This window comes from Melospiza melodia, chromosome 13, assembly GCF_035770615.1.
Source record: "Melospiza melodia melodia isolate bMelMel2 chromosome 13, bMelMel2.pri, whole genome shotgun sequence".
Taxonomy (NCBI): Eukaryota; Metazoa; Chordata; class Aves; order Passeriformes; family Passerellidae; genus Melospiza; species Melospiza melodia.
Genome location: NC_086206.1, coordinates 3821852 through 3847823, shown reverse-complemented (window position 1 = coordinate 3847823; position 25972 = coordinate 3821852). Strand labels below are relative to the sequence as shown.

The 25972-nt window shown below is 39.5% G+C and overlaps 1 protein-coding gene across 1 annotated transcript in view; it reads right to left on the bottom strand.

Annotated features, from left to right (window-relative positions):
* LOC134424129 (transcription initiation factor TFIID subunit 4-like) overlaps positions 1 to 25972 on the bottom strand; it is a 154789-nt gene that overhangs the window by 39515 nt on the left and 89302 nt on the right. The window contains exon 14 of the mRNA XM_063167635.1: positions 9707 to 9829. Coding sequence (XP_063023705.1) covers positions 9707 to 9829 — 123 coding nt within the window. The remainder of the gene's footprint in view (positions 1 to 9706; positions 9830 to 25972) is intronic.

Below are 25972 nucleotides of genomic sequence, written 5' to 3'. Positions count from 1 at the left end.
AGCTTTAAAGACTGCAATTTTATGCAAATCATTTTAGCTTCACATAGGCCAAAAAAATCCAGATTTTTCTCCAAAGACAGGAGGAGAAGGAGGGGAAAAAACCCAAATCTGACTTACAAGTCATGGAGACACTCATGATAATTTTATCACCACAGTCCTTCTAGATGGTAAAACATTTCCTTAAGTTGTCGCTATTTTTTAACTTCTCTGCTTTTCTCTTTGACCATCTCTCTGGTTGCCAGCATTAAAAAAATGCCAAACTCCAGCAGCCTCAGAAATGCTGCCAAGGTCGGGGAGCTGCAGCTCTGCCTGATGCCCTTCCCTCCCTATTGCACCTCCCCTGCAGGAACTGGCTGCCAGCCTGTAACTTGAAGGCAAGCAGTAACCAAGTAACTAATAAATAAGGAGTACACCACTAAAGTAAACAGTACCCCAGCTATAATTAGCTAGAACAGACAAGCTGCTGGTGGTAGATGTCTCTCTGAGTTCCCTCAGGCTCTCTCCAGCCCCCACAGAATCCCTTTAACCAGCATGCTCCTGTTTGACTCCAGGCAAAACAAAAACAAAAACCCCCTTTTTTCCTAGTCATTCACTAGAACAGAGTATGTAACAAAAGGAACACCAAGATGAAGATAGCACTATTAGCTATTTTTACTGTATTGTTTCTTTGAAAGCAAAATACTGCCTGTAATATCCAAGACACATTAGGAAACTTCATAAACCTGCATTCAACACACACTGATTAGTCCCAAAGACTTCCATGGTCAAATAAGCACAAGACTTTCCAAAAGCATGCAATATGACAATTTCTAGACAGAAAGCCCAGGTTTAACTATAGAAGGAATATAGAAAATGAAGTGTTTTCCTACACCAGAACCTGTGAGGGATCAGAAAAGCCGAGCTCGTGCAGTGGGAAGCACAGGGAGATTGACAGGAACACAGTGCTCCAACAAAAGCTTATTGCAGGTAATTAATGTTCTACACGAGGCACATTACTGACTTCAAACAAACTCAGCACTCTGCTAAAGTTAAGCATGTGCACATGTCCTTGCAGGTTTGGAGCTCCAACACTCAACTTCTCATGAATGTGGCCAAACAGGACCCACTTTGCCATCGCTCCTACAAAGGAAGGATGTGCAAAGCACACTGTTCCATTATCTGTGAACGGTTTTTTACAAAGCTGAAAAGCTTGTTTCAGCTCAAAATTTAAATATTTGAGCTCCACCTTTGAATTTGTTGGCAAATTTCAGCCAAATTCTGAAGGAGGAGTGCAGACAGTAGGAGACTGGTCAACATGTGAAAAAGAAGGGTGAGCATTCCTTCCCAAATGAAACAAGTATTTGCTCAAAATACTCTCACAGTTTAGAACAGATACCAGGGATTAAAATGCATCATGTTCCTTGAACAGCAAAATAAATTTCCCTGCACCACAAGCTGGTGATATTGTGTCATTTCATGATAACATCATTTATGAAGCCTGTAATAGGGACCTGCCTTTAAATTTTGTGCAGTTACATATGATATGCACATATTAAACACTCATAAAAACATTCTCACTTACAGCAAAATCTTGGAAGACTTGCACATGGTAAAAGGAAATAATGAAAAGCCTCTTTCTCTTTCTTACACAATAAGCTTGTTTTCAAACAGACTACTCAAAATGAAGGGACAATTTTTGAACATATAATAAGACAGCAAGTTCTGAATTAAATGTTTATCTGTCAGGCTTTTGTTTTGTTTTCTTTTTAATTTAAGAACTCATAGTTTTTTATCAGCAGACCACATTCAGCTGTACAAAATGCACAGTGTCAATGCAGAGGGAGGCATGGCCATTGCTATAAAATAAAAAAAATGTGCATCTTAATACATTTTAATTTCCTCAGACTTTTTCCAAACCTAAACTTCAGTAAAAAATATTTTAGACAAAGAGGAAAAAGATTATCCCACAAAATTTACCTAGCACTGAATAGGATTGAAGCAAAAGGAAATTAATCTATTTGATGATTCATTTGACTGCTCTAGGGAAGAATTATTTCAATGGGAAACATTGCCACCTTAAGATACAGCTATGAATCTTCTCATGTACAGGTTGAAAAGTTACACCTTGAAATTTTTCTGGTCAGGTTTTAAAAATTATTTTCACTGATGTCTAAAATTGTCACAGCATCTTTGGCCTTACCTTCTAAAGTCAATGGGCAAACCCTCTGCTAGACCTTCCATGCTTTCTCTCTGTCTTACCAGTTTTACTTAGCCAGAAGAATAAAAAAAATCTGTCGTTATAAGCATCAGAAAAACAGACTGCAAAACAGATTCTGTGTTTCAGTGTCTGAAAATCAGGAGGACAGGGAGAAAACAACTGAAAATACAGAAAAACTCAAGCCAAAACTAATTCCCAAAACTCCAAAATGCAAACTCATATACCCTCTGTCCCCACACATCCTCAAGGTAGCTTTTTGCAAGAAAAACACAGGAATAGCAGTAGAGCTCCATAGGGATTGACAAATAATGGATGAACTCTTAGCTACTCAGAATCTTTGTGCCAAGTTCTCATTTTCCATGCTAATAAGCTGCACACACTGTATTTACAAGGTATCCATAAATAAAACAATTGTATTTATTATTACCATATTGATACAATTTTCTCTTTAAAAATGTAGTAATTTTTTTTTATAACCAAGGTGGAGGATTTCTGTTTCTATTAATAAAAAAAGAAAACAAAAAACTATTTAAGTAAGAATGCAGTAAAAATCTTTAAGAAGCAGAGAAAAAAATGCTCTCATGGTCTCCTCCTGCATGCAGTCAGGTGGGACCAACTTCCTTCTCCAAATGAAGTAAAAATCAAATTTGTCTTGGCCAATATGGAAAAATTATTAATATCATTGAACCTCTGTCAGAATATTTTGTGTTCCATAGATCAAAGGAATACACACAGCATGCAAACCTGTTCTACTAGTAAAAAAGAATGTTTTTCCTGGCACAGAGCCCACTTGCTATTTTCTTGCATTGCTGCCTGGCTTTTTCCTCCTGTGAACTGAGATCCATGCAAAAATGTTCTCCTGCCTCCTGACTCACTGCCTGTATTCCTGCCTGTTTGCAACAGGCACAGAAATGTATTTCTACACATTCACTCCCAGCCACAATTATTAATCATCAATGTAAACATTGCATTATCCATCATCTTCAATGTCCTCCTAGTTTTACTGCTAGGTCTGTAAGAAGCATTAGAGTAATGTTGGAAGTTTTGTTTCACCAAATAAAACCAGAAGTCTAAAAAAACCCAGTTTGTGATATCATGGGCTAAAACACAGTTTGAATTAATTTTTTTAAAATGGAAACTCATAATTGGGGTAATTGATTATAAATTGAAGTCTCATTCATTTAAGAATAAGGAAAAAGGTGCAATTACTAATTAGGATATCATCTATAGGGTGTTTCAAAATACTGCTTTTGAAATAGATATCAACACATTTATGGCAAACTATTTTAATACTGATTTAAGTTTGAAAACAGGAAGTAAAACAAAACAGAAGTAAAAGAGAAGTTGAAGCAAACTTGAGATTTTCAAAGATTTACAAAGTACTATGTATGTAATTCCATTTTAAAAAATGTAAGGACAAACTCCTTTCTTCTGTCTCCTTGAAAATCCAAACTCATAAATTTAAGTGATAGTTTTGGGATACCTCAAATGAAATCATAACTGTCAGCAGCAGTGACATCCTGCACCAAAACAGGTCTGAGAGAACACTGCATTCTATCATGTCAATGAGACATGGAGCAAAGAGTGCTTGAAAAGGTAATGATACAACAAATCATAAAATTTCCTCCTGTTCTGCTCTTAGTCTACAGGCTTAAAAAGCACAAAAAGCAAAATTCAACTTCTTGATCCATAAATGCTTGCAAAAGGTGTTCTGCTCCATTGTATCTCTTCCATATAACTCAAGTTTAACAGTGCAAAGTGATTTAGATTCCAGAGCTCTCTAAGCATATCTTGACCACTTTATATAAAAAGTTATTTATCAAGAGCCAACCCTACAGCAGGATGACCAAGCTGAGACCTGAGTTGTTGAACAAGTTGTTCCAAGGACCTTTGACAGTGGATGCCATAAAATAAACTTTAGCTCCAGAAAGGTGATGGAACAGCTCAAAGATTTGCCCAGAGAATCTCAGTGCTGATGATTGGTGTTTTTCCCCAAAATGAAAGACTATTCCTTGGTTGTTAATAATTAAAGACTATTCCTTGGCTCTAGTTCTTTGGGTCTGTCAGCAGCAGTTATGGCTCACATATTGGCTGATTCCTGACCTTCTGAAGTGGGTGATATTCACTGAGTAGAAACTTTGGACAGAAGTCAAGGCACAGCCCTCCTGTAACAGAGACTTCTGCAGGACACACCACACATCCCTTATGGTTTAAAAGGGCAAGAAAGGAAGGAAACAAGCCAGGTTTTCCAAGAGACAGCCCATGTCTGACCCATTCCAAAGACAAAATTACCTAGTACCCTGATTTCTTCTTAATATTGTTAAAATATTGACAATGGATTTGAGGAATAATAGCAGGTGTTGCTGAAATGTCCATGGATAGCCCAGCATGAGGTGAGAATGTCAGCTGAAATGAATCACATTCAATACTGCATAACCAAAAAGAGACTGCAGTCAAAAGTACTTTTGTCCAACTCCAGCACATACCCAAGTGCTTCCCACAAAATCCTGAATCCATCCTTACATTTCCACTTAGAAATCAGGAGTTACTAAAGTGTAAAGACCTAACAGTCAGTAACATTAAGTAACTTTCTCTATGCCTTCCTCTGGTACAATACAGATTTCAGTGTCTTAAATCAGAATCTTAATCATGTTCTGTACAAAACCTAAACATGAAAACAGCTTTAAAATACTCAAATTATACCATCTGAAAGATTAATTTAATTAAAAAATGTGGTGCCTCGTACCCAAAATACACCTCGCAATCACTTCAGTAATTAGCTTTTCTCTACACAAAACATCTCTGTTTTCACTGTTAGTTGTGGGACTTTCCACATCTGCAAGAACATTATCTTTCTTGACTATTATAATGGCTGGAATCTAGTGGATGAGAAAACACCCAGGGTATCAGATCTCCCTTGAGCACTGGCCCAACATATGGTCCTGCACATTTTGAAGGATGGTGTTTGGGATAGTTGCAGAGTATTTTTAAGATGACTGCTCTGCTGCTGTGTGAGGAACAGGGCTTTTTCTTATCCCTAAAATGACTGTCTTCAATAAGCAGTGATTCACTGAACTAGCCCTGAAGCTGCCTTTGGAAGCTCAGTATTCAAAAACCATCTGTGCCAGCAAGTACCAGGAGAGGGCTTTCACTTGATATTTAAACAAATTATACCCTCAGATATTTCAAACATATACTCTGTATTTATGTATTTTGGGATACTAGCCATAGGTCTTGATGAAAAGCCAAATAATTTAATGATTATTATTAAACACAGAAAAATACTTGTATTTAACCTCCACACTTTAATTCCGTAATAAGAAATGAGGAACTTGAAAGTATGAAAATTCTGCATTCATGCCACCTTAGCAGTCCTCAAATATTTAGCTTGTAAAGCCACCTAACCCAGTCTTGCAATGGCTAGTCCTTTTTTTAAAGCTCCAACTCTTACAATTACATGAAAATATCCACTTCATAAACAAGCAAAAAGCAAAAATTTAATTCTAACTCTTAGAAGCCTTATAATTCAAGAAAAAAACCAAAACATGGGAAGTGTTAGCTGATAACATTCAATCAAAAAGCAACTAAGGGGAAAAAAAAGCAACCCAAACCTTATATTTAATCTGACATTAAAGGTGCTTAGGGATGCTAACTGAAGAACTTCAGGGCTTGCTGTGCTGAATGTTTGTGTCACCAAGTGCTGAGCATCACAGGACCACAGCACAGATCAGAGCTGGGCAGCACTGCTGCTAAGCAGTGCCCAGGATCCTTAGATACCTACCTTGATAAGCACACTGATATAATAATAGTAATTGGAATAGTAATAGTAATGGTAATAATACTAATAAGGCTGAATTCCAAAAAAAAGGTGACTTTAGAAGATATTTTCCAATAATTTTTGTCTAGTATTACTAAAGAAATGGAAAGCCCCTAAAAAATTCCACAAATGCAGTATGTTCAATTCTGCCAGGCAGAGAAGCTGAATCTTTCCAAAGGTATCTCTCTTCTCTTTACCTCTTCTCCTTCACTCTAGATCTAAAGCACATTATCATGATGAGCAGGCTGAATTTCTGATGAGCTGCTGGCTGCACAGAGGCAGCTGTGTTTCTAGCAGATCGTGTAAAACGCGAGCAGACACGAAAGGCACTGAAAAGGCAGCGAATGAAGTGCAGGTGATCTCACATTTGCTGTCTCTGGCTGGCTTTAAGTTCCTTTTCCAGTGTTCACTGGGCTCTAGGCCAAACTACTTCAACAAGCAAGCAGGAACTATTCAATTTTGATGCTGTTAGATCAGTTTTCTTCCTGTTTCTCAAATGAGGTGGCCAGGCCAGGGTGCCAGCGCCAAGGGAAGGGCAGGAATGCAGGGATTGGGATGGGACAGTGCCATGAGCCCACTCTGTATTTGTGCCCTGAAAGCAGTCACTCACTTGGCACCAGTGTTATTTGGGAACACCAAGCCCCTGCTCATCCACTGTTTTACAAAATATTGTTCCCATGTTTTGGAACACATTTTTAATATGGTTGCACATAGAAGCAAATTTTTAAAAACCCAAAAGAAGATGTAAAAATAGCCTTACTCTAAAGCTGCTGATTTTCCATGTCCCCAGGTAAAAGTAGTAAAAAAAAAATTAGCTGTACTAGTCCAGCAATGATGGGCCTGGTCTTGATAATTTATAATAATCCTGTCATCCAAAACCAAAGGTCTATTTAGCTATGGCTTGAAAACAAGCAAAGAAGTCCAAATGAGCTCTGGCAATGTGAGACAGAGAACAAAGTTTAAAGAAAATACTCTCAAAAAAAGTGCTGGTAGAAAATACTTAGAGTTATTAACACAAGCTTTTTCACATTTCTAAAAGCTGTAGAAGAATTGTTTCTCTCTAGCTAAAAACCAGTACTTAAATAACAGAAATACTAATCTTTTCCATCAACTTCTTGTCTTTAGTAGAATATCCATCACTACTCCTTAATAGCCTCCTGCTCAGATGAAAAGGGTGTTATTTAAAAGATCCAATTTCCAAAAATAAATTCTTAGTATTTCTGTTAAACCAAGAAGCTGGACTGAAATCCAGCACTGCTTACTGAAAAATGGCCAATGCAATAAGTGTCAAACAAGAGTTAGTTCAGAAAAGGGAAAATAAAGGAACATGCCAGGGTGGGATGATTTGTAAATGACATATCTTTGGATCAGTAAACATGCAAGTTCCTAGTTGCAACAAAAGCAGATATGTAATTCAAAAATATTAAAGAGGAGACAAGCAACCTCAATGCAAAAAGTGTATTTTGACCACAAAAAGAGCAGTCCAAAAAGCTCTGGCCAAATCAGACCTTGCAAGCAGAGATTATCAGCAGCAAGGGCTTTAAGCAGCTTAGAAATTGCTGGGAGAAATCAGAGTGTCCTAGCCCACAGAGGAGGTTGGGTATTTGAAGGTGGAATTGGGCTGAGAGGGTGTTGGTACCACAGAATCATAATGATGTTTATAACCTCCAGAAACCCAAAGAAGGTATTTCAGACAGCCTTAGACAAATAATACAAATTTCCAATACCTTTTTACAGGGAAACATTTTGGAGGAGTTGAGTTTATTTCTGCACAGCAGCCCTAATAAGCTCAGAAGAAGAGCAGAAAGGGAGTTTCTGGGAGCCAAGCTGTGTGACACAGCTTCTGCAGCACTTTAGGTCCTATTCCCTACAAAAGGCATTGAATAATGCAGATCCAGCTTCCAAGACCTTGGAATCAGCTTCCAGGCAGCCATCTCTATCAGCTGGCCAGGATGGTTTGCAGCTAGGAGAAGAGGGATGGGAGCAGTTCCATCTGAACTGGCACACAGCTCATGGCTCCAGGAAATCCATGCATCGGCAAAAACTTCAGGGAGAGTTTGCCAATGCAACAATGGAGTTGTTCAGCAAAATTTGGGCTAGGAGAGCAGCAAAAGGAAGCAAAAATAACCAGAAGCCTTTGGAATTTGCCCCAGACCTTTATTTTTCCTTGAAGCACTTCAGCAAGAGAACAAGGAGCTTCTAGAGAGAGATGGGGAAGCTGTTCATCATAATCCATTCAGATACAGAGCTCTGATTAAAATGCTTCACTCACTGAAGGTGACCACAATTTGTTCATCAAATTATTAATACTTACAAAAGAACAATTATTTTAAAAGGACAATAGATAAATTAAAAATTTAATTGTCTAAATTAAATTCTGTTCCTTAGGATAAAATATTCCTTTGGTGAAGTGTTAAAATCTGAAGGGATCCATGTATTATTAGAAGGTTCAAATTATTTCTAAAGGAGGGAAAGTCAAAACTATGACCACCCAGTCAAGCTTCTAATGAAAGCTCCTTTGGGCCTGCTGCTGTGAGATTTGTTACAGGTGCATGTGGGGGAGAACAGGATTCTTTACTGAATGTAAGACAAAGGAGGAAGGCTGAAAGAAAGGGAATAATTACATGACAACACAAAACCTGAGAAATTCCCTCAGTCTGAAACAAATTTTACCAGAAACGGGAGCACCTCCTACATATTTGAAGTCCTAAGTCAATTTTAGAGTATAAACAGGATCCACTTCTGTTCCTAGCTCAGCTAATTCCCTAGCACTAATCTTAGCACACGAAAAGAGAGAGAAGTCAGATAAAAGCTATCCAAAATGGGAAACAAAAAGGCCTTTGGAAATGCCTGGCATTTAGACAGTCAAATGTCTGAGCCAAAACTGTTAGTTTAGCTATTCAAAACAAAATGTTTGCATTTTCCTCAGAACAGGCATGTAATAGGGAGAATTCCTCTGACTCTGCTGCGTGGGCAGACTCAGCAGAAGGAAAAGCAGCCCAAGTGTATCTGTACCAAACAACACAGTGCTCTGAGAGAGCCACCCACAGCACTGCCACACACCACCCTGGCTCTCCACCTTGCTTAATAGAATATAGATCAGACTTTGGACAATTTGGCATTTATTGTGTAGCACGGCTACTTCACTTAAAACATCAGGAGTATCATGCTAATGAACCCAATCCTATTTCTAGAGCACAGTATTCTTATGGAAATTGCAACTTAGCATGGTTATAAACTCATCTTTGCAGTGGTGGGGGACACCTTGACATTCTGGAAGAAGTTTGGACACATATTTATCACAAACCCACACTGGTATTACTACAAGCTCTTGGTTCAAACTGTAAGCAAGACTGCAGTTAGGTTTTTTCAGATACTTCTTCATTGCCTACTCTTTTTGGGTTTTTCCAGATTATGCAGAGGAGAAAACAGATATAAAAGCAGGGAACAGTTCAAGACCTACACTTCACATTGAACTATTTAAAAACATTCTTTAATGACTTGCTGAAAGCTCACACTTGAAAATACAACTACAAGGAGATGCCATTTTAACTGTGGCAAGCCAAGCTGGGCTCCCGTGCTGATGTGCATCTCCAAATGACACACCTGCCTGCCAGCAGCAGCAGGAGCAGCCCCAGCTGTTCCTGGGAGGCTCTGCAGGAGTGATTTCCCTGCTCTGGGTGCACACTTACCTCTCCTCCTATGGTGAGCAGGCCAGGAGCATCCAGCTTCCGTTTCTTGCGGGGGCCGATGGCTGCCAGCGCCGTCAGGTTGGCGTCCCTCTGCCTCATCTGGGCCAGCTCCTGCTGCTGCATCTGCCACACAGAAAGAAATCTCTTGAGTTTGATTCTCTAGCCTTATCTAAAAGTTATCTTCAGACCTGCAAGCATGAGGTGAAGTCACATGTGAGCAATCCCTGAGAGCACTGCACTGCTCCCAGTACTATTCCAGCAGTCTGGCCATGGAGCAATAATGAAGGTACTGAAGTTCTTGTGACTTTCCACAGGATTTCTGCTTCCAAATATCTCAACTCTTGCCAAAAACACTTTCCTTTTCATTTAAAACTGCCTTATATACTAACTTATATACTTATACTTATAACTACACATCTCCAGTTTATGACTGATATGAAGAATATCATACCAGTCACATTGGTGTTCCAACCAACACCTCTCCCAGTCCATCCTGCACTGCACTTCTGGAGGATTTTCCAATGGCAGGAAGGATGGCCAGGCAGGAAAATCCTCTTTTTCTGGGAAGGGAGAGCTGAGCTGGGCTGAGTTATAAGCTACAAAGTTCCCCAGCCCTGACAAACCAGGACTGAGTCTCCATCCCAGTGTGGTTCCACCACCCAGCCCTTGGTTTAGGATGCAGGAACCCCCGTGCCTGATTTTCCATCTCCCTGTCACTCTTCTGGCACCACCAACCCAATTTGAATTGAAATACCAATTCAAATTTAAAAACCCCTCATTTTTTATCTTATATTTATTTTGAATTTCAAACATACTTGATGTTTTCTCAAAATAATAAGATATCTCTATCTAAATGCTAGCCAAAGGTAATGCTGACACAGAACCTTTACAAACTGACTTTCCAAGTGCTTTCTGGGCTTAGGCTTTAGGTAAGAATACATTTGACCAGTTTGAAGCAGCTGCCAGCTGCATTATGTAACAATATAGCACACTACAGAAAATAGGAGAAAGTGCTCTGGCCAGCAGTGAGGCAAGATTGCATATTCACTATAAACTGTGTCACTCTTTCAGAGTGATAATGATAAGTGTCATATTCGCAACAAACTAATGTTTTAATAAATATTTTGATCAATACCACACAAGAATAGTTGATTAGGCAACACAGTGTATTATTTTAATTAGACAAAAGTATTCATATCTCTTAGCAATAATTCTTATTAATCTCAAAACTTTGGGTTTGCAAAATCTATCAACAAACTGAGGTGTTTCCTTTCTAATCCCACTGATGTCACTCTTGTTCCCACTTCAGCAGCAGTGCACAGAACAACACCTTGAGAAATTCAAGGGTGGTAATAAAAACATGGAATGATACAGGCACAATTCCTCATTAAAATGACACTGAACTGACAAGCAGAGATAGAAGTGTCTCAGCCATTACCTACACATGATGTGCACATAAAAGCAGGGCCTGAACTATCTCAACCAATGCTAAAAGGAAAGGAGGTTTAAGCAAAGAAGTGCCAGTGTGGAGTATCTTTTCTCCATCCACCTCTGTCCAGAAAAAGCAGATCCACTCATGCCTCTTTTCAGTGCAGCTCTCAGATGAATTCATTTGGCAGCCTGACCACACTTGTGCCCGACCAGCTTTGGTGACAGGCTGGCCAGGGAGTGTTTCCAGCTCCAGGGGATGGGGCCAGGGCCCAGCCCTGCCCAGAGCCAGGGGAGGTGACCCAGAGAGCCCTGGAGGGCAGCACCAAGGAGCTGGAGGCAGCAGTGAGGGGCCCCGAGCTGGGCACAGCACTGAGGTGTGGCCTCAGCAGTGCCCAGCACAGAGGGGCAGGCGCTGCCCTGCTCCTGCTGATCCAGCCCAGGTGCCATGGGCCTCTTGCCCCCTTGGGCACACTTTGCACCACCAGCACCTCTCCCACCTTTGTCCATGATGTGGACACTGGGACCTAACACAGCCCCAGCATCCTGACAGCACTGAGCTGGAACTGGGAATGTTCAGCGCCCAGTTCACTGAACCTGGAGAACAGAAGGCCCCAGAAAGACCTCACTGGGGCTTTCCAATGCCTAAAAGGAGCTAACAGGAAAGACAGACAGGGACTTTGGACAAGGGCCTGGAGTGACAGGACATGAGGGAATGGCTTCACGCTGAAAGAGTGTGGATTTGGGTTAGATACAAGGAAAAAATCCATCTCTGGGAGGTGCTGAGCTCCTGGCACAGCTGCCCAGAGAAGCTGTGGCTGCCCCGTCCCTGGCAGTGTCCAAGGCTGGACAGAGCTTGGAGCAATCTGGGACAGTAAAGAATGTCTCAGTTCATGACAAGGGGTGAACAAGATGATCTCAAAGATCCCTTCCAAACCAGACCATTTTATATTTTCACATTCTTCAGAAAATTGAATCCAATCAGAGTTTGAAACCCCCCCATTTTGAAACCCCATTAGAGTTTGAAATCCTGTCCCTTGCTCATGGCAAGGGATGAACAAGATGATCTCGAAGATCCCTCCCAAACCAAACCATTTTGAATTTTCACATTCTTCAGAAAATTGAATTCAGTCATTTAGAGTTTGAAACCCCAGTTTTCACACTTTCATGCTTTCATACATTTTGCAAGCACAGTTATTATCATAACTTCAGTATAACATTATCTAAAAATACATCTCTCATCTACGGGGTAAAAGAATTTCCTAAATACAAAAAAGCAACGTAGAAAAATATCTCAATAATAGTGCAAAGGTCTATACATACTTCTCTTTGCCAACTCATATTAGGTTTTTAGCTCAAATATCTTTGGCTCTGTTCCAGATTAAATGCCAGTTAGGCAGAGCTGCCCGCTTACCCTTTCAAGGTAGATAGCAACAGTGGTGAGCTCTAATCATTTACAAAGGTCATGATCGGAAGCTAGCCCGTGAGCAGTCATTTAAAATTCCATTGATCCCTATTTGTAGTCAGGGAAAGAAAATGGACATTTCAGCTGTATTGTAATTATGAGGCTTCAAGGCAACTGTAAATAGATGTGCAAATCTAGATACTGGCAAATACCTTAGAGAAGAAATTATTACTATAGTATAACATATATCCAGGAAAGGTTGAAGATAAAACTGCATATAAAAAAAGATCAATCATCTTTTTGCTAATTTGCCTTGCTTGCCAGCCTACAAGGGTTATCACAATTATCAGAAGTCTGATGAATATTTAAGCAAAGGCCAACTGGCTTAGAGTGATCTCAGACGAAGTTGTCAAGCTTTGCAGAATAAGAAATTCTGCACTGGAGTAAGTATTCGTTTCCTGGGAGGTGCAGGTCAGAAATACAGTCTGATAGATAACTGGTATTATGCAAAGGTTATATGAATATTGTATCAGTGTCTTATCCAAAGTCACCATTTGCAAACCCACAGGAAGCTAATACTGTGCTACCTGTACTACACTACACCCTGGCTGTTTCCACGTGGAATATCAGCACATAGTGCCTCTTGTTGAGATTTTTTGCACATGAAAATTGTAAAGCAAAAGGTGCCACTAATCTAAATTTCCCGTAGTGGGATAAATCTTGCCCTCACTTTGAAACCTGCAAATTGGTTTTACCAAGAAACTATGGAATAGCTTGAAGAATCTGCAGAAAGCTTTGCACACATCTATTCCTCAGGTTCTTTGTCTTCTCTTTTTTGATCAGTGAGAAACACTAAAGATGGTTCTTGATATCACATACTAATCTTGACAAATGCACAAGACGTTCCACTACCTGTAATTCATCCCCAACAGACAGAGCCAAAGGAGCTGAGCTCTGTTCTACCCTCACTGGGTGAATTCTGCTAGGACTTCATTCTTCACCTGCCTGTGTCTCTCACCCCACATCACCCAGCCTGCCTGTGCCTGCCATGGGCTCTCCACACAAGGATCCTCCTCCACTGTGTGCCTCACTTATCACCAAGCCCCAGTGGGCTGAACAGACATTCCTGTAATACAAATAAGGAATATGCTGCCAGGTACAAAAGATGCAGAAGGAAACACAACACAGTTTCTGATACTGGTTTAACAGCACACACTGTGGTAAACTACAGCAGGAAAGAATAACCTTATTTAACCTTCATGAATGCTGATCAAAAAATTTCTAATACATCAAACACATCATCAGTGAGATCACAGGATCCTGATGTTTTATAACATAGAGGCTGAAGTGTTGAAAATACTTGATAAATACTGTATTGCACAAATTCTCAACAATCTTTTATAAATTAGCACTGGTGGTTTTTTATGCTTTCTTTAAAGCCCATCTGAAAGCAGAGAATCATAAAATTACATTTAAAAATAATCAGAAGAGTTATGATCCTGATACTGACTCCCAACAAGCCTTCAGCTTGCAGAGGTCACCGTATTCCAGCTGACAGGAGAGCCTCTCTGCACACTATCAACCATGAAGCTGCTTACAAGAAAACATCTTTGCAGTTTATGGATGCTTACTAGCAAGACATTTAAGAAGACCTTATTAAGATCCCAGACCATCCTTTAATACCATACCATTATTGGCTTCTTCATACTCCTGTTAAAACTTTATCTTATTTTCCAAGTCACATACTTCTGTTTCTTCACAGCCTACATTACATTACCTGTACCACTCTCTTTCCTACCCATCATCTGCCTTTTCATGAAAAATATTGCCCCCAGTCGTAATTTCTGTTCCAAACAATTTTTTACAAAAGCAATATCTTGGCTTTGGTTCCAAAGAGGGGACACTGCACCTTGTGCACCAGATGCACACCCTGGCCTGTGGAGGCTCTTCTCCCCAGAGCAGTCTGGAATCACATCCTGTGTCAAGTGGAAATGACTTTGCAACCAACTTTGGTTCCACTGTAACCCCCTCTGAATCCTCAGCACTAAGAATAACTGGAATTGAATGTCCCCATCTTCAGTGTTCTGAAATTACTCTTAGAAGTACCTGTAAAACTAAAGCTACTTATGCTTCTGACTTTACATGATCAATTATATTTTCAAGCTAACATGGCAGCCTCTTTCTACAATAGCTTATCTTCTAACTATGCCAGTTACTAATTACTGGATATTTAAACAAATGAAGCACCTGTTACTATCTGTACATTCTGATAAAATAATTTCCTGTTACTTAACATGATTTACCAGAAATTAATCTAACTCACTACATAACCAACAAGATGCAACTGTTTGACAGCTGCATTCATTCACACTCTTATTTTCATATTGGGCTCCTGATGCAAAATCTTTCTTTAACTTGCCTTTATCACAAATAATATGGACATATTTATCAATAGCATATCAAAATTTCTGCCCTCTGGGAAGAAAGCAATGCTTCAATTCAGAACCACATTCATTAACAAAAATTAAGTTTTTTGAAAGTAAAAATATTTCTCTAAAAGACAAATATTCCAATATATTACATAAGTAAAATGCTTACAAATCAGATGCTGTTCCTTACTCCTTATCAAATCCAAATGTATTTTTAGCATGGGAGGTCTCTCATTTGATGAAAAGTACACCATAAGAACAAAGCATTATTTTGAACACTGACATTTTCTTGTGATGGTGGCACAGCATTAAAACCACAGAAAGAACACTACTTCACCACTTTAATAAAGTGAGCTAACCAGAGAAGTTCTAGAATTTTAGTTTGTTTTCTGCAGATCATTATTTGTTATGATACATTTAGGTATTTCAGAAAGAAGTGCCACAAGCCATATGCCACAAGGAAGACAGCCATATGTCTATGTGAAGTATCAACACTAGATCTTAAAAGCTAGGTTTAGTAATTTCCAAAAACCAAGAATGCACTTATTTGTCAGGCAAAACCCTGGCAAAGAGAAGTGAGCTTTGTCTAAAGCAGAAATGTAGATGAAATTTAGGTATGGGCTGTAGATGCTAAGGACTAAGAGCAATTTCCTTCCATATGATCAGAAAGTAAGAGGACAGCTGGAACTCCTAAAAATTCTAGTCTACATATAAATACCTTCAAAAATTAAAGAGAGAAGAGGGAGTGGGATCACATGAGAGAGAGAAAGGTCAAGGAGGTGGTTCTCTGCCTACAGGCAGAATTCAGGGATGTTTTTTGGCCTAGAAGGAAAATAACCCAATGACAGAGACACAGAGATGATTGTGAAGATAAAGAAGAAAGAGCTTAAGGAAGTATTCATGTATGTTTAAACAGTGCCAATACAGGATTTGATAAGGGAATAGAAGCCAAATTTTAAAAGTAAGTTTCTGTAGTCACAGAGCTAACTCAGCCCACCAGGATCTACATTTTATCTACTCACAATTCCCAACCTAGCTCAGAAACACCACCTAAGGAGAAAGGAGAGGAGGCTCCCAGCACCACAGCAGCTATAAATATCAACCGCATTCATGGGTGAGGACAGGCAGCAGTGAACCCCGAGCAGGAACCTGGCAACAGAGGGTGCTAAATGGCAGAAATGTTTGATGAAAGCAAGATCATATAAACAATGATTTAAGCATTGATTTCTAGCCAATAAGCATCAATGGGAATCCCTCCTAATTCTGTCTGCGATGGATGGCTTAATTCCTGATAACAGGGTCATATGCTGAGACAAACCTGTCTTAATTGATGGCTCTGTAACAGGTATCTATCAGTCTCAGACACTGATTACACCCCCTGGAAAAACATCTTTTCTGCTCAGGAGTGCCTGAAATGCGGAACCATTACACATGTCCTAAGATGGCCACAACAGAAGGTGCAATTAAAAATGAAACTCATTAAAAATGCTGGCAGGAACCTCATGAAGTCCAGGACAATGATGAAGAAGGATGGGTGCCTCAGTGAATTTCAGGGAGTCTTGCAAAGCAGCCTGGGTGTGCAGCAGCCCTGTGCTATCCCCCAGCCCTGGCTCTGAAATCCCTCAAGGTCAGCACAGCCCCAGTGCCTGGTAAGGAACTGCTCCAAGCACTGAAGTACTGCAAAAATGCCACACCAGAGAGCTTTCACCTGTGCAACAGCAGCTCATGCACCAAACACATTCTGTGAGACTTTTAAACATTCACAGCTCTGACAAATTGTATCTAATTTTGTTCAGTACAAAGCTGGATGCTGCTCCTTCCCAAGTGTTCTCCCACAGGTCAGTAAAAGCTCCAGCTGTCCCTTGCAATGGTTGCACATGCAGCTGAACCAGATCAAGATTCTTCTTTACTGTGAAAGGTGTTTGTCTGTTGGGTTTTGGTGAGGGGAGTTTCTTCTTTTTTCTTACCCACACACTTTTAACAGCAGCTGAAAATTATTGCATAGCGTTAGGAAAAAAATCACCCTGGGCAAAGACCAAGCTGGGAATGTTTCAGCCTCAAGATGACTGTTTCTCAAAATAATGAGCATCTGAACACAGTTCTGGAATCTTAACTGGGGTACTTTGGACCGAGCATCTTTCCTACAACAGACATTTCTGTTTATTACATCTAATTTCATTATGTTTTACAAGTTTAGTCAAATTTTCCATTTCAACGTGCCCTATTACTTTCAAGACAATGTGTCAAACTCTGATACAGAAAATGCCAGGTGCATCCTGCCTTTCATTTTTATTTTTCCTTGAAATAAAAAGATTTAAAATCTTAATTTTCACTAGTCTTGTACAGTACACAGTCAAATGGGATTTTTAAAACAATTATCCTTATATCTACAATTTCATCCACTTACTACTCAAGACTTCATACTGTCTGAACTGATATATATATACATATATATATGTGTGTGTGTGCATATATATATATATATATATATATATATATAAATAAAAATAGTCACAGGTTTAATTTTCTTGGAAGTATCCTTAACAGCTGACTCATAATTTATAAAAAATCAAAAGCACGAAGAATTTGAGATTTGATTTTAAACTCTTGTAAATTTTTAACATACTGGGTTACATTTTTTGATTTTCCAAATACAATGCACTATCATTTAATCATTTATTAACTTAAACACATTTATTTCTGTAACAGTCCAACAATTTCTTAAACTACATATTCCTGTTTAGAGTCACACAGCGTATGATAAATACTTAAGGAAGATATCCCTCAAACACCTCTGAAAGAGTTTTAAAACAATGGAATTTTTGTCCATCCAATAACTTTAATCATTACATTCCTGCACTCCTCAGAGTCTGTTGTTTGAGCTCCAGTACCATTTCTCTGATTTTGGTTCTACTATTCCTCAAACCATTTCTCTCCAGTAGCACCAGTCCCAGGCTCTCCTATGCTAAGCTGTTTTAAACCTTTATATTTGTTAGGTGCTGTAAGAGCACATGGCAGATTTGCCAAGCCAAATCTGAGCAAAGCCCATTGAGCCAGGGGTTTCTGAGGCACAGACAACTGGGCAGGATCAGCACTACTAGAGCTGGCAACTTACTGGAGTGTCCATAACTTACCTGTAGAGAGATCAGAAAAAAACTCTGAAAAAAATCCCCATAGATCTGTTATTTTGTTATTTATCAGTCCTAATTTTATTTTGGAGCAATGTTCTCAAGGTGTTCCTCAAAGGACACGAGACAGCATCAGCATGGCTGGGAAGAACATGAGCCACAGAGCTCACTGGGGCTGCTCAGCTCAGAGCACCCAGTGGCACAGCCTCACTCCCAGGGCTTGGCAAAACAGATGGAAAAGGTATTTTCCCAGGCTCTTTGCTCATCTAAGTGGGGGTTTACCATACTCTCCAGATTTCTACAATCTTCTCCTTTCCCCCTGAAGTGAGACACTGTGTGAGGACTCAAACTGATGTTTGAACCAAGACCAGGGAGTAAAACACACAGTGAAGGCCTGAGTGGAGCTCTGTCACGTCGAGAGTTACAGACTGAAGCAATGAGAGCAGGAAACCTGCTGAGCTGTGGCTTTGGGACAAGGGACAGGAACACAGGCATACGGGAGGACACTCCACAAAGAGTGGGCTTTTCCAAAATCATGCCCTGGAAAATAAGAGTGCAAGCAGTAATCCCAAAGGCTGTGCTGCCCACTGTAACACAGGGCTCAGTGCTGGACTAGAAGGTGACCAACTGCCCTACTTTTCACATGGCAGGTGTCCAATAAGCAAAAACTCCATTGTTTTACAACTCTTTCAGAGGTGTTTGAGGGATATCTTCTTTAAGTATTTATTATACCCTGTGTTACTCTAGATAGGAATATGTAGCTTAAGAAATGGTTGGACTGTTACAGAAAATACCCTGCAAAGACTCTTCCATCATCTGAGCAATACAACAGCTATTTGGATGGGGAGAACTCTCCATGGCTGCTGCAACTTTGTGTTAGTGCTAGGGGAGTCAGATCAGGAATTTTACCTGCACCATCTTCTCCATGCATCAGGAATTGCAAGCAGAGCACTTTGGTTAGTTTTATTTCTGTTCATCTCTGGCCCTACTTGAAATCTGAATTAATTAAAAACCAGTACACCAGAACTGCACCAGGAAGATGGAAGAAGTTCTTGGCTGGTCTATCAATGAAGCCAGCTGAAAACCAAAGCACACAGGAGGATCTGAAGAGTGACAGTATTTCATACCATAAAATTTCAAATCAGCCTGAAGCATTTCCCCCATTTTTTTCCAAATAAGTATTTTTATTTTTTGGTAAAATTTCTCTGGCTATATTCCATTAGCACAAAACTTCAGAATAGCAGAAATTTTAAGTGCATTTAAAATAGCAGGTAATCAGAAATTCTAGTAAGAGGCTTTATTAACTAGATTATTCCAAAAGAAAATGCCCAGATTTTGATACCAGTCCTCTAGCATTCTTATGGGAAATCTGCATCTTGAAACTGCCAGCCTCATTTGAGGAAATGAGGCGAATGTAGCAATCTACTAAAAATCATTTGGCTGTAATAAGTAATTTTAATCAAATAGTTAGAGAGAATGGCATTGGAGTTAATGTCTGAAGTGTCATAAACAGATGGGGAATGTGCAGTGTAGCGACTGGTTGTGCACTTTTAACGCAATTTCCTCTTCTGCAGTCTGGATCGTGGTTTGATCAAGTCTAAGTGACATGACAAAAACAAATTTAATTTATTCTGAAACTATATTCAACTAAAGAATGCACAATACAGCAAGTGTGCTGCTCTGCTGGAAAGTGAGGTTTGAGGCACAGCAAAACACCGGGAACAAAAATAGCCACACGCCCACCACCTTCTTCCCCTTAAAAGTTGTGGGGGTGGTGCTGGGGGTGCACTTGTAAAATGGAAGTTCCACTGGGGATGCAAAACAAGCTTGAATTTAAATAATCTACATCTTTTCTATTTTAGACTGAGCTACAGCAAAACCGCTGCTGCTCATTTGTGCTGCAGATCAAGGGAACAACGCACCACAGTGTGGGGACAAAATATTTCAAGCAATTTCTCAGACACTGACAAGTAGTAAATTAGGGAATCTTGTAAGTACAATACAGTAGTCATCCCCTTCTATTGATCACATATAATTTACATCTTACAAAGATGTGAATTCTTGCATTCTCACTCCACAAGGAAAATCTCAATGATTTATTCATTTCAAATAAAAAATAGAAGGTAGATGAGAAGAATTACTTCACAGGCTGCAGCTTTCTCAGGGCACTAGTGCTAGGCTCTTCTTTCGCACTGCCCGAAGGGCCTTTGTGTGCAAGTCCCTCTAATTAACAAGGTGAATCATGCAGCAGTTCCCTAATTAGTGAACATGACAAGCCAATGGAAACAAGCAGACAGACCTGGCGCACAGATATGGTCAACAAAAGGCACAGCAACACACCATTAAAAAATGCCTATTTCAAGTAAATAAAATAGCAAGAGAACTAGCATAATGCTTAATTTTCCTTTTCATGTTTTATGCTTATTCCTCATTTATTGCAGATATAAATAACGACACAAAAAATCAAGGTTTCCAACTGCAAGTCACACCACTTCTCCAAAATCAAAGACTACTTATCCTACGTGAATAAGCATCTGCTCAAGGGGCATTATTTGTTTTCTCTCTTGTTTTTCTGCTTTAAAGAACTGCAGTCACATTACACGCTTAGGACTTTAAGAATCCATTAATTAATTCTATTCAAAATTATTTTTTCTTGAAATCCTTTTTCACCAATAGATGAAAGGAGTGCAATAGTTGCACAGTTATTGCATTTTAAAAAATGCCTACATTCCCAACATGTAATAATTTCTACCTTTTGTATGAGAATAAATAAATAATATAAGTGAATAATCAAAGAATCAGATTTGCATTAGAAAGGAAATGAGATGATCTAAAATGTACCTCCTTACCTTCCTCTTTCCAAGTAAAATATTTTTAACCTCTCACTCTTCCTTCTGCTTTTCCTAAAAACACTCATCCCATCTCCAAAACAACACAAGAGTGTTAATTAATTTTCAATTTATTGCATATTGAACCTTTGATTTAAATTTTTACAATCCTTCAATATATTACAATTCTAAAATGTGTGTCACCACCAGCAGAATGTAATTCTTCACAGAAAACCTCCACTATGCTTTTTGCTCTCTATTCCTTGGCATATTATCATAAGTAAGGAGAACTACAGATGATATCCTCATTACAGGCTCCTCTTTCTCACAATCTTGGGGGAGAAAAAATTCTGACTTTTCTCTTTGAATTGTAAAGGTAGAAGGGTAAAACTTCATTATGTTCTAAAATTGATGTTCAAAATCCTAATCTCTAAAAACCCACATTTTTCTGACCAGTCTAGTTTAAAAAATATGAGAATTAAAATACTGTCCTCTAAGAAATAATTGTTCTACTGCCCTTAAAGGTTGTTTTTTTGGCCAGAAATTTGAAGAATATTTAATGATGTTCCATTACAGAACTGGCCAGCTGTTTCAAAGTGGTTTTAAATTCACAATAAACACTGTCAGGGATGACAAGGAGAACACTGGAATCACCACTGGTTGCTGTGCTCATTTTCCCCTTCTTGTCTGCGTGCACTTCCCAACTTTTCTCGGACCCCACCCAGCACACCCTGCCTAGGACAGCTCAAACCCAGGCTGGAAGTATCCTGTTGTAGCATCAAGGCACAAAGGAAAATCTGCTAGCAAGTGAACTCAGCTGTGCCATATGCAGGCAGGAAGGGTTCAGCAAGCAGCCTGTCACAAAGGCTTACTGTTGCACAGAGCAGTGAGCAGGGCTCTGCGCCGCGCCGCTCACCCCGGTGCTGCACACAGCTGGGCTGCACGGGACTGCTGCACCCTCAAACACTCCCTGCACGGAGATCCTCCACCTGCAGCAGCAAAATCAAGGAGATGGGACAGGCACCAAACAGACACACCCGGAAATCAATGCAGAATCACAACGTTTGATTGGCTAGGACTGATTTCCAGATAAACTGCATACACATATATCGCCAGCCAGGGTCCATGTAAAATTCACCAACAGGACAGGACTGCTGGGAACGTGCCTTGAGCTGTTTGATTTTCCAGCATCAGCCTCATTCCATGGTTATGGCAATGGGAAGATGCCATCAGCTCACATACCAGGCAGTAGACAAAGAATGAAATATTAAGAAGTTTTAAACTTATAATAAAGCTCTGTGTATTGTGTTTTAAAACTCACAAGCAAATATTGTATTCAAAAGCAGCAAACATTAACCAAAAATACATATATATACATATATAATACCTATATAATACTTAGATAAAACATATTTATATATAAATACATATATAGTCATTAGATAAAACTACTGTCAATATCCTTTTGCTTTGTGTAATTAGTCAAAAAACTTTTAAAGTAAGTTGTAACATTAAGTTCTTTAACTACTGCCTAAAATGTAAGCTAATGACATCTTCCCATTTTCATAACCATGTAATAAAAGTAATGCTAAAAAATAAAACAACTCAAAACACATTCCTAACAATCCCATCCCGTTCCTAACTTGTACATAAACCCCCAACCAACAATAAATGGTGTTCTGTGGGAGGATTGAACTTATGATTTTTAGATTATGAGACTGATGCTGGAAAATAAAGCAGCTCAAAGCACGTTCCTAGCAGTCCCGTCCTGTTTCACAGACCCTGGCCAGTGATAACATACACAAGTTATTTTATAGATACAACTGCAAAAGTATTTTGCATTTAAGCAAAAATGTTAGGTGCAGCTGATAACAATAAATCCTAATTGTCCACAGGAGTTGTTATGATATGAGATGATATCTAACACCAGAGGACAAATTCTGTTTGTTTTGGATATTGCTACTGATGTCAATAGAGTTGTTCCATAGTTACAGTGGTGGGGCAGAAGGATTCAATTATAACATTTAAATATAACACATTTAAAAAGTGGCAGGAACAAAAATGCACTCAGAGGTGTATTTTATTTGACAGGGCAAAAATAAAAATATCACAGAACAGTCAGATCATTCTCACACTTGCTACATAGCCTACTACATGTCCTCAGCACCCCTGAATGCTGGCATGCCTGCTAAGGCAGACATTTCCTTACCCACTGGATATAGGATGTTTGTTTTTCAAATTTCAATACTTCCCAGAAATTATTTCTCCCCATAGCTAGATGGACAGATGAATATTTTTTAACTGAGGAATTATTTTTAAAGCCTCAGTTAAAATTACCTGAGGATATTTATGAAATGTACATTTATGACTTTTTTTCTTTTGTGTAGCTGAGCAGATCACAGAAACCATCCTATATTGCAATGTTAACAGAAGCATCCATTGACAAATTTAAGAAATATATGCATTTTAGATAGCATAACAATGTAGAAGGTATTTAAATATTATAGTAGCTCTCTATCCAAATCATCAAATAAATAAAGGAGCAGAACACTGTCACATATTACTGAAACCCAGCACCTTGTACTGAGCACCATGACTGCACACAAACACACAGAAGTTTAATTCAATAGCTAAGCAGTTTTTACCTCTATGTCAACTACCAGATTAAACATTGACAAAACTGGAATAAAGAAATGGTCTCAGGAAACTTTGCCAGTCTCTCATGGCCTGAAGTTGCCTTTCTCCTCTGCCAAAATTCAGAGTATTGTTTGATTTCTGCACCCTAAAATAAGGTAGAAGTTTTCAATCTGAGATTTAATTACAGAAGCTCATAGGGTGAGCTAATGGAGCTCCATATTCTTTAGGTGTTTCCATGCAACCTGAAGGTCTGTATCACCCTATCTCGCAGCCACCTAGATCACTAAAAAGGTAAAAACAGCAAAAATATTCAAACACTTATTTCTTAGAGGGAGGAAGAAATCATCCCATACTTTTGTTTTCTGACACGCACAAGAGATTCCTGAACATACTGCTTAAGAAGGAAAGACTAGCAAATGCTGATGACAGACCATGATTAAAAGAGAACAATTTTGCTGAACAGTGAATTTACTGCTCCTCCAAACAGGAAGCTGAAAGCACTTGACTAAATTAAACAGCAGCATATACAGTGAAGTGACGCTGTGTATTCACTAACCTTCCCAATCATTCCCTGCCACACAAAGGCAGGCCAGAAATCCTGGAAATTCCACAGGTACCCCTTGAGGGGAGCCCAGCTCACCTGTCCAGAGCTGGCAGGTGCCCACTGCAGCCACTGAATGCTGGGCTGCCTCAGGACTAAGGGCTCTGTGGAAACACAACTCAAAATTTAAACAAGGTTTTGAAAATAAATAGAAAAATTATCCTATTTCTCATAAAAACATGCTATCTTCTCACCAATTTCATCTCAAGTATGTTTCTAGTGGAGTGAACATTCTGCTCCTCTCCTGCCGTCCTGAACACAACTAACACCTGAGTTTAGCACTTATGCTTTGTTTTCCTATTGAGTATTTTTGACACTTTCCTAAAGCTTACTTAAATTATCTGACATGTTTGCCAGATATGAGCACGTCTGCCAGGACAAATCTTTTTATTATTATGATTTTTATTTTTTTTAAATAATAGATTTTCAAGGACCTCACCACATGAATATGGCTTTTGGCCATAAAGAGAAATCTTCAGAATCTACAGGGTGTTACTTCTGTTACAAGAATATAAATGTCTGTTCTGGATATAAATACATTTTCTACTTGTGGAGGGAAAGGACACAGCAGTGTAAGAGGCTGCTCTGTACCTCATGGCTGTGCAGAGTCAATAAACCCATGAACTGTAATTGCACCACACTGCTTTTCAACTTGCTTCCCTTCAGCCTTACCCAATATTGAGGTAGCAGTTTTTAGGAAGCTGTAACACCTCAGTGTACAGACACTCATCAGCATACATGCATTTAACATATCTTCCCATTCTAGGAAATCAGGTATTTATGCCCATTTCCATGGAAATCTAGAAGTTAAGCACCAATTCAGCAGCAATTTGTAATACTAAACAAAACCAAAACTCTTACAAATCATTACTCAACTGCTCAATAACATTAAAAATACACTAATACCTTTCAAGTGTTTACATTTTTGAGAGACTCATACCTACCTTTAACAAAACTATTTGAGGGGAAAACATTCTATATTGTGAATGAAAATAAGATATTTTATTTGTTTAAAAGATTACTACTACTACTGCAGGCTAACTACTTTTTCAAGGTATGTTGAGCAGTATCTCATTATTCAGCTAAGATGATGTAACTCTTTCACAGGCTGACACAGTATTTTTGAACGACAAGACAAAACTAAAAATAGGAAATACATGCTAACACACCTTTCATGACCCCTGCATGTCACTGCCCAGCCACCTAGCCTGTAGCTTAGAGAAGAGCTGCATAAAAGCTAGCTACAGTCAGAAATGTGGAATGTTTAGTTAACCAAAATGGACACTTTTTACCCTACTGTTAATGGTATTAAATATTCTCAAAAATGGGCTGGCAAGGAAGTTTTAAATTACTCTGTTTAAAATTTTACTACTGCATTTCAACTTTTGCTTTAACTGTACTCCCATGAACTCTTTCAGCTTCCACTACCAGGTTAGAAACAGATCCCAGATTTTACGGAAAGCAGTGTGCTCTATGAAATGTACACATTGCAAACGAGGTGCTGCCCTCGTGAGAGAGAGCACCGAACATGTGAGCACTCACCCAGACTGCGGCCGGGAGACGGCTGCGGGAGCAGGGGAAGGTCAGTGCGGGGGCTTCATAAAGAGGAGCCGGGGCAGGGACACGGGAGCCGCAATGTGCAGCCCTAGCCCGGGTGGACAGGGGCACACGGAGCCGGGATGAGCAGCCACAGCTCGGGTGGACAGGGGCACACGGAGCCGGGATGAGCAGCCCCAGCCGCAGCCCCTCACAGGAAGGGGCACACGGAGCCGGGATGAGCAGCCGCAGCCGCAGCCCCTCACAGGAAGGG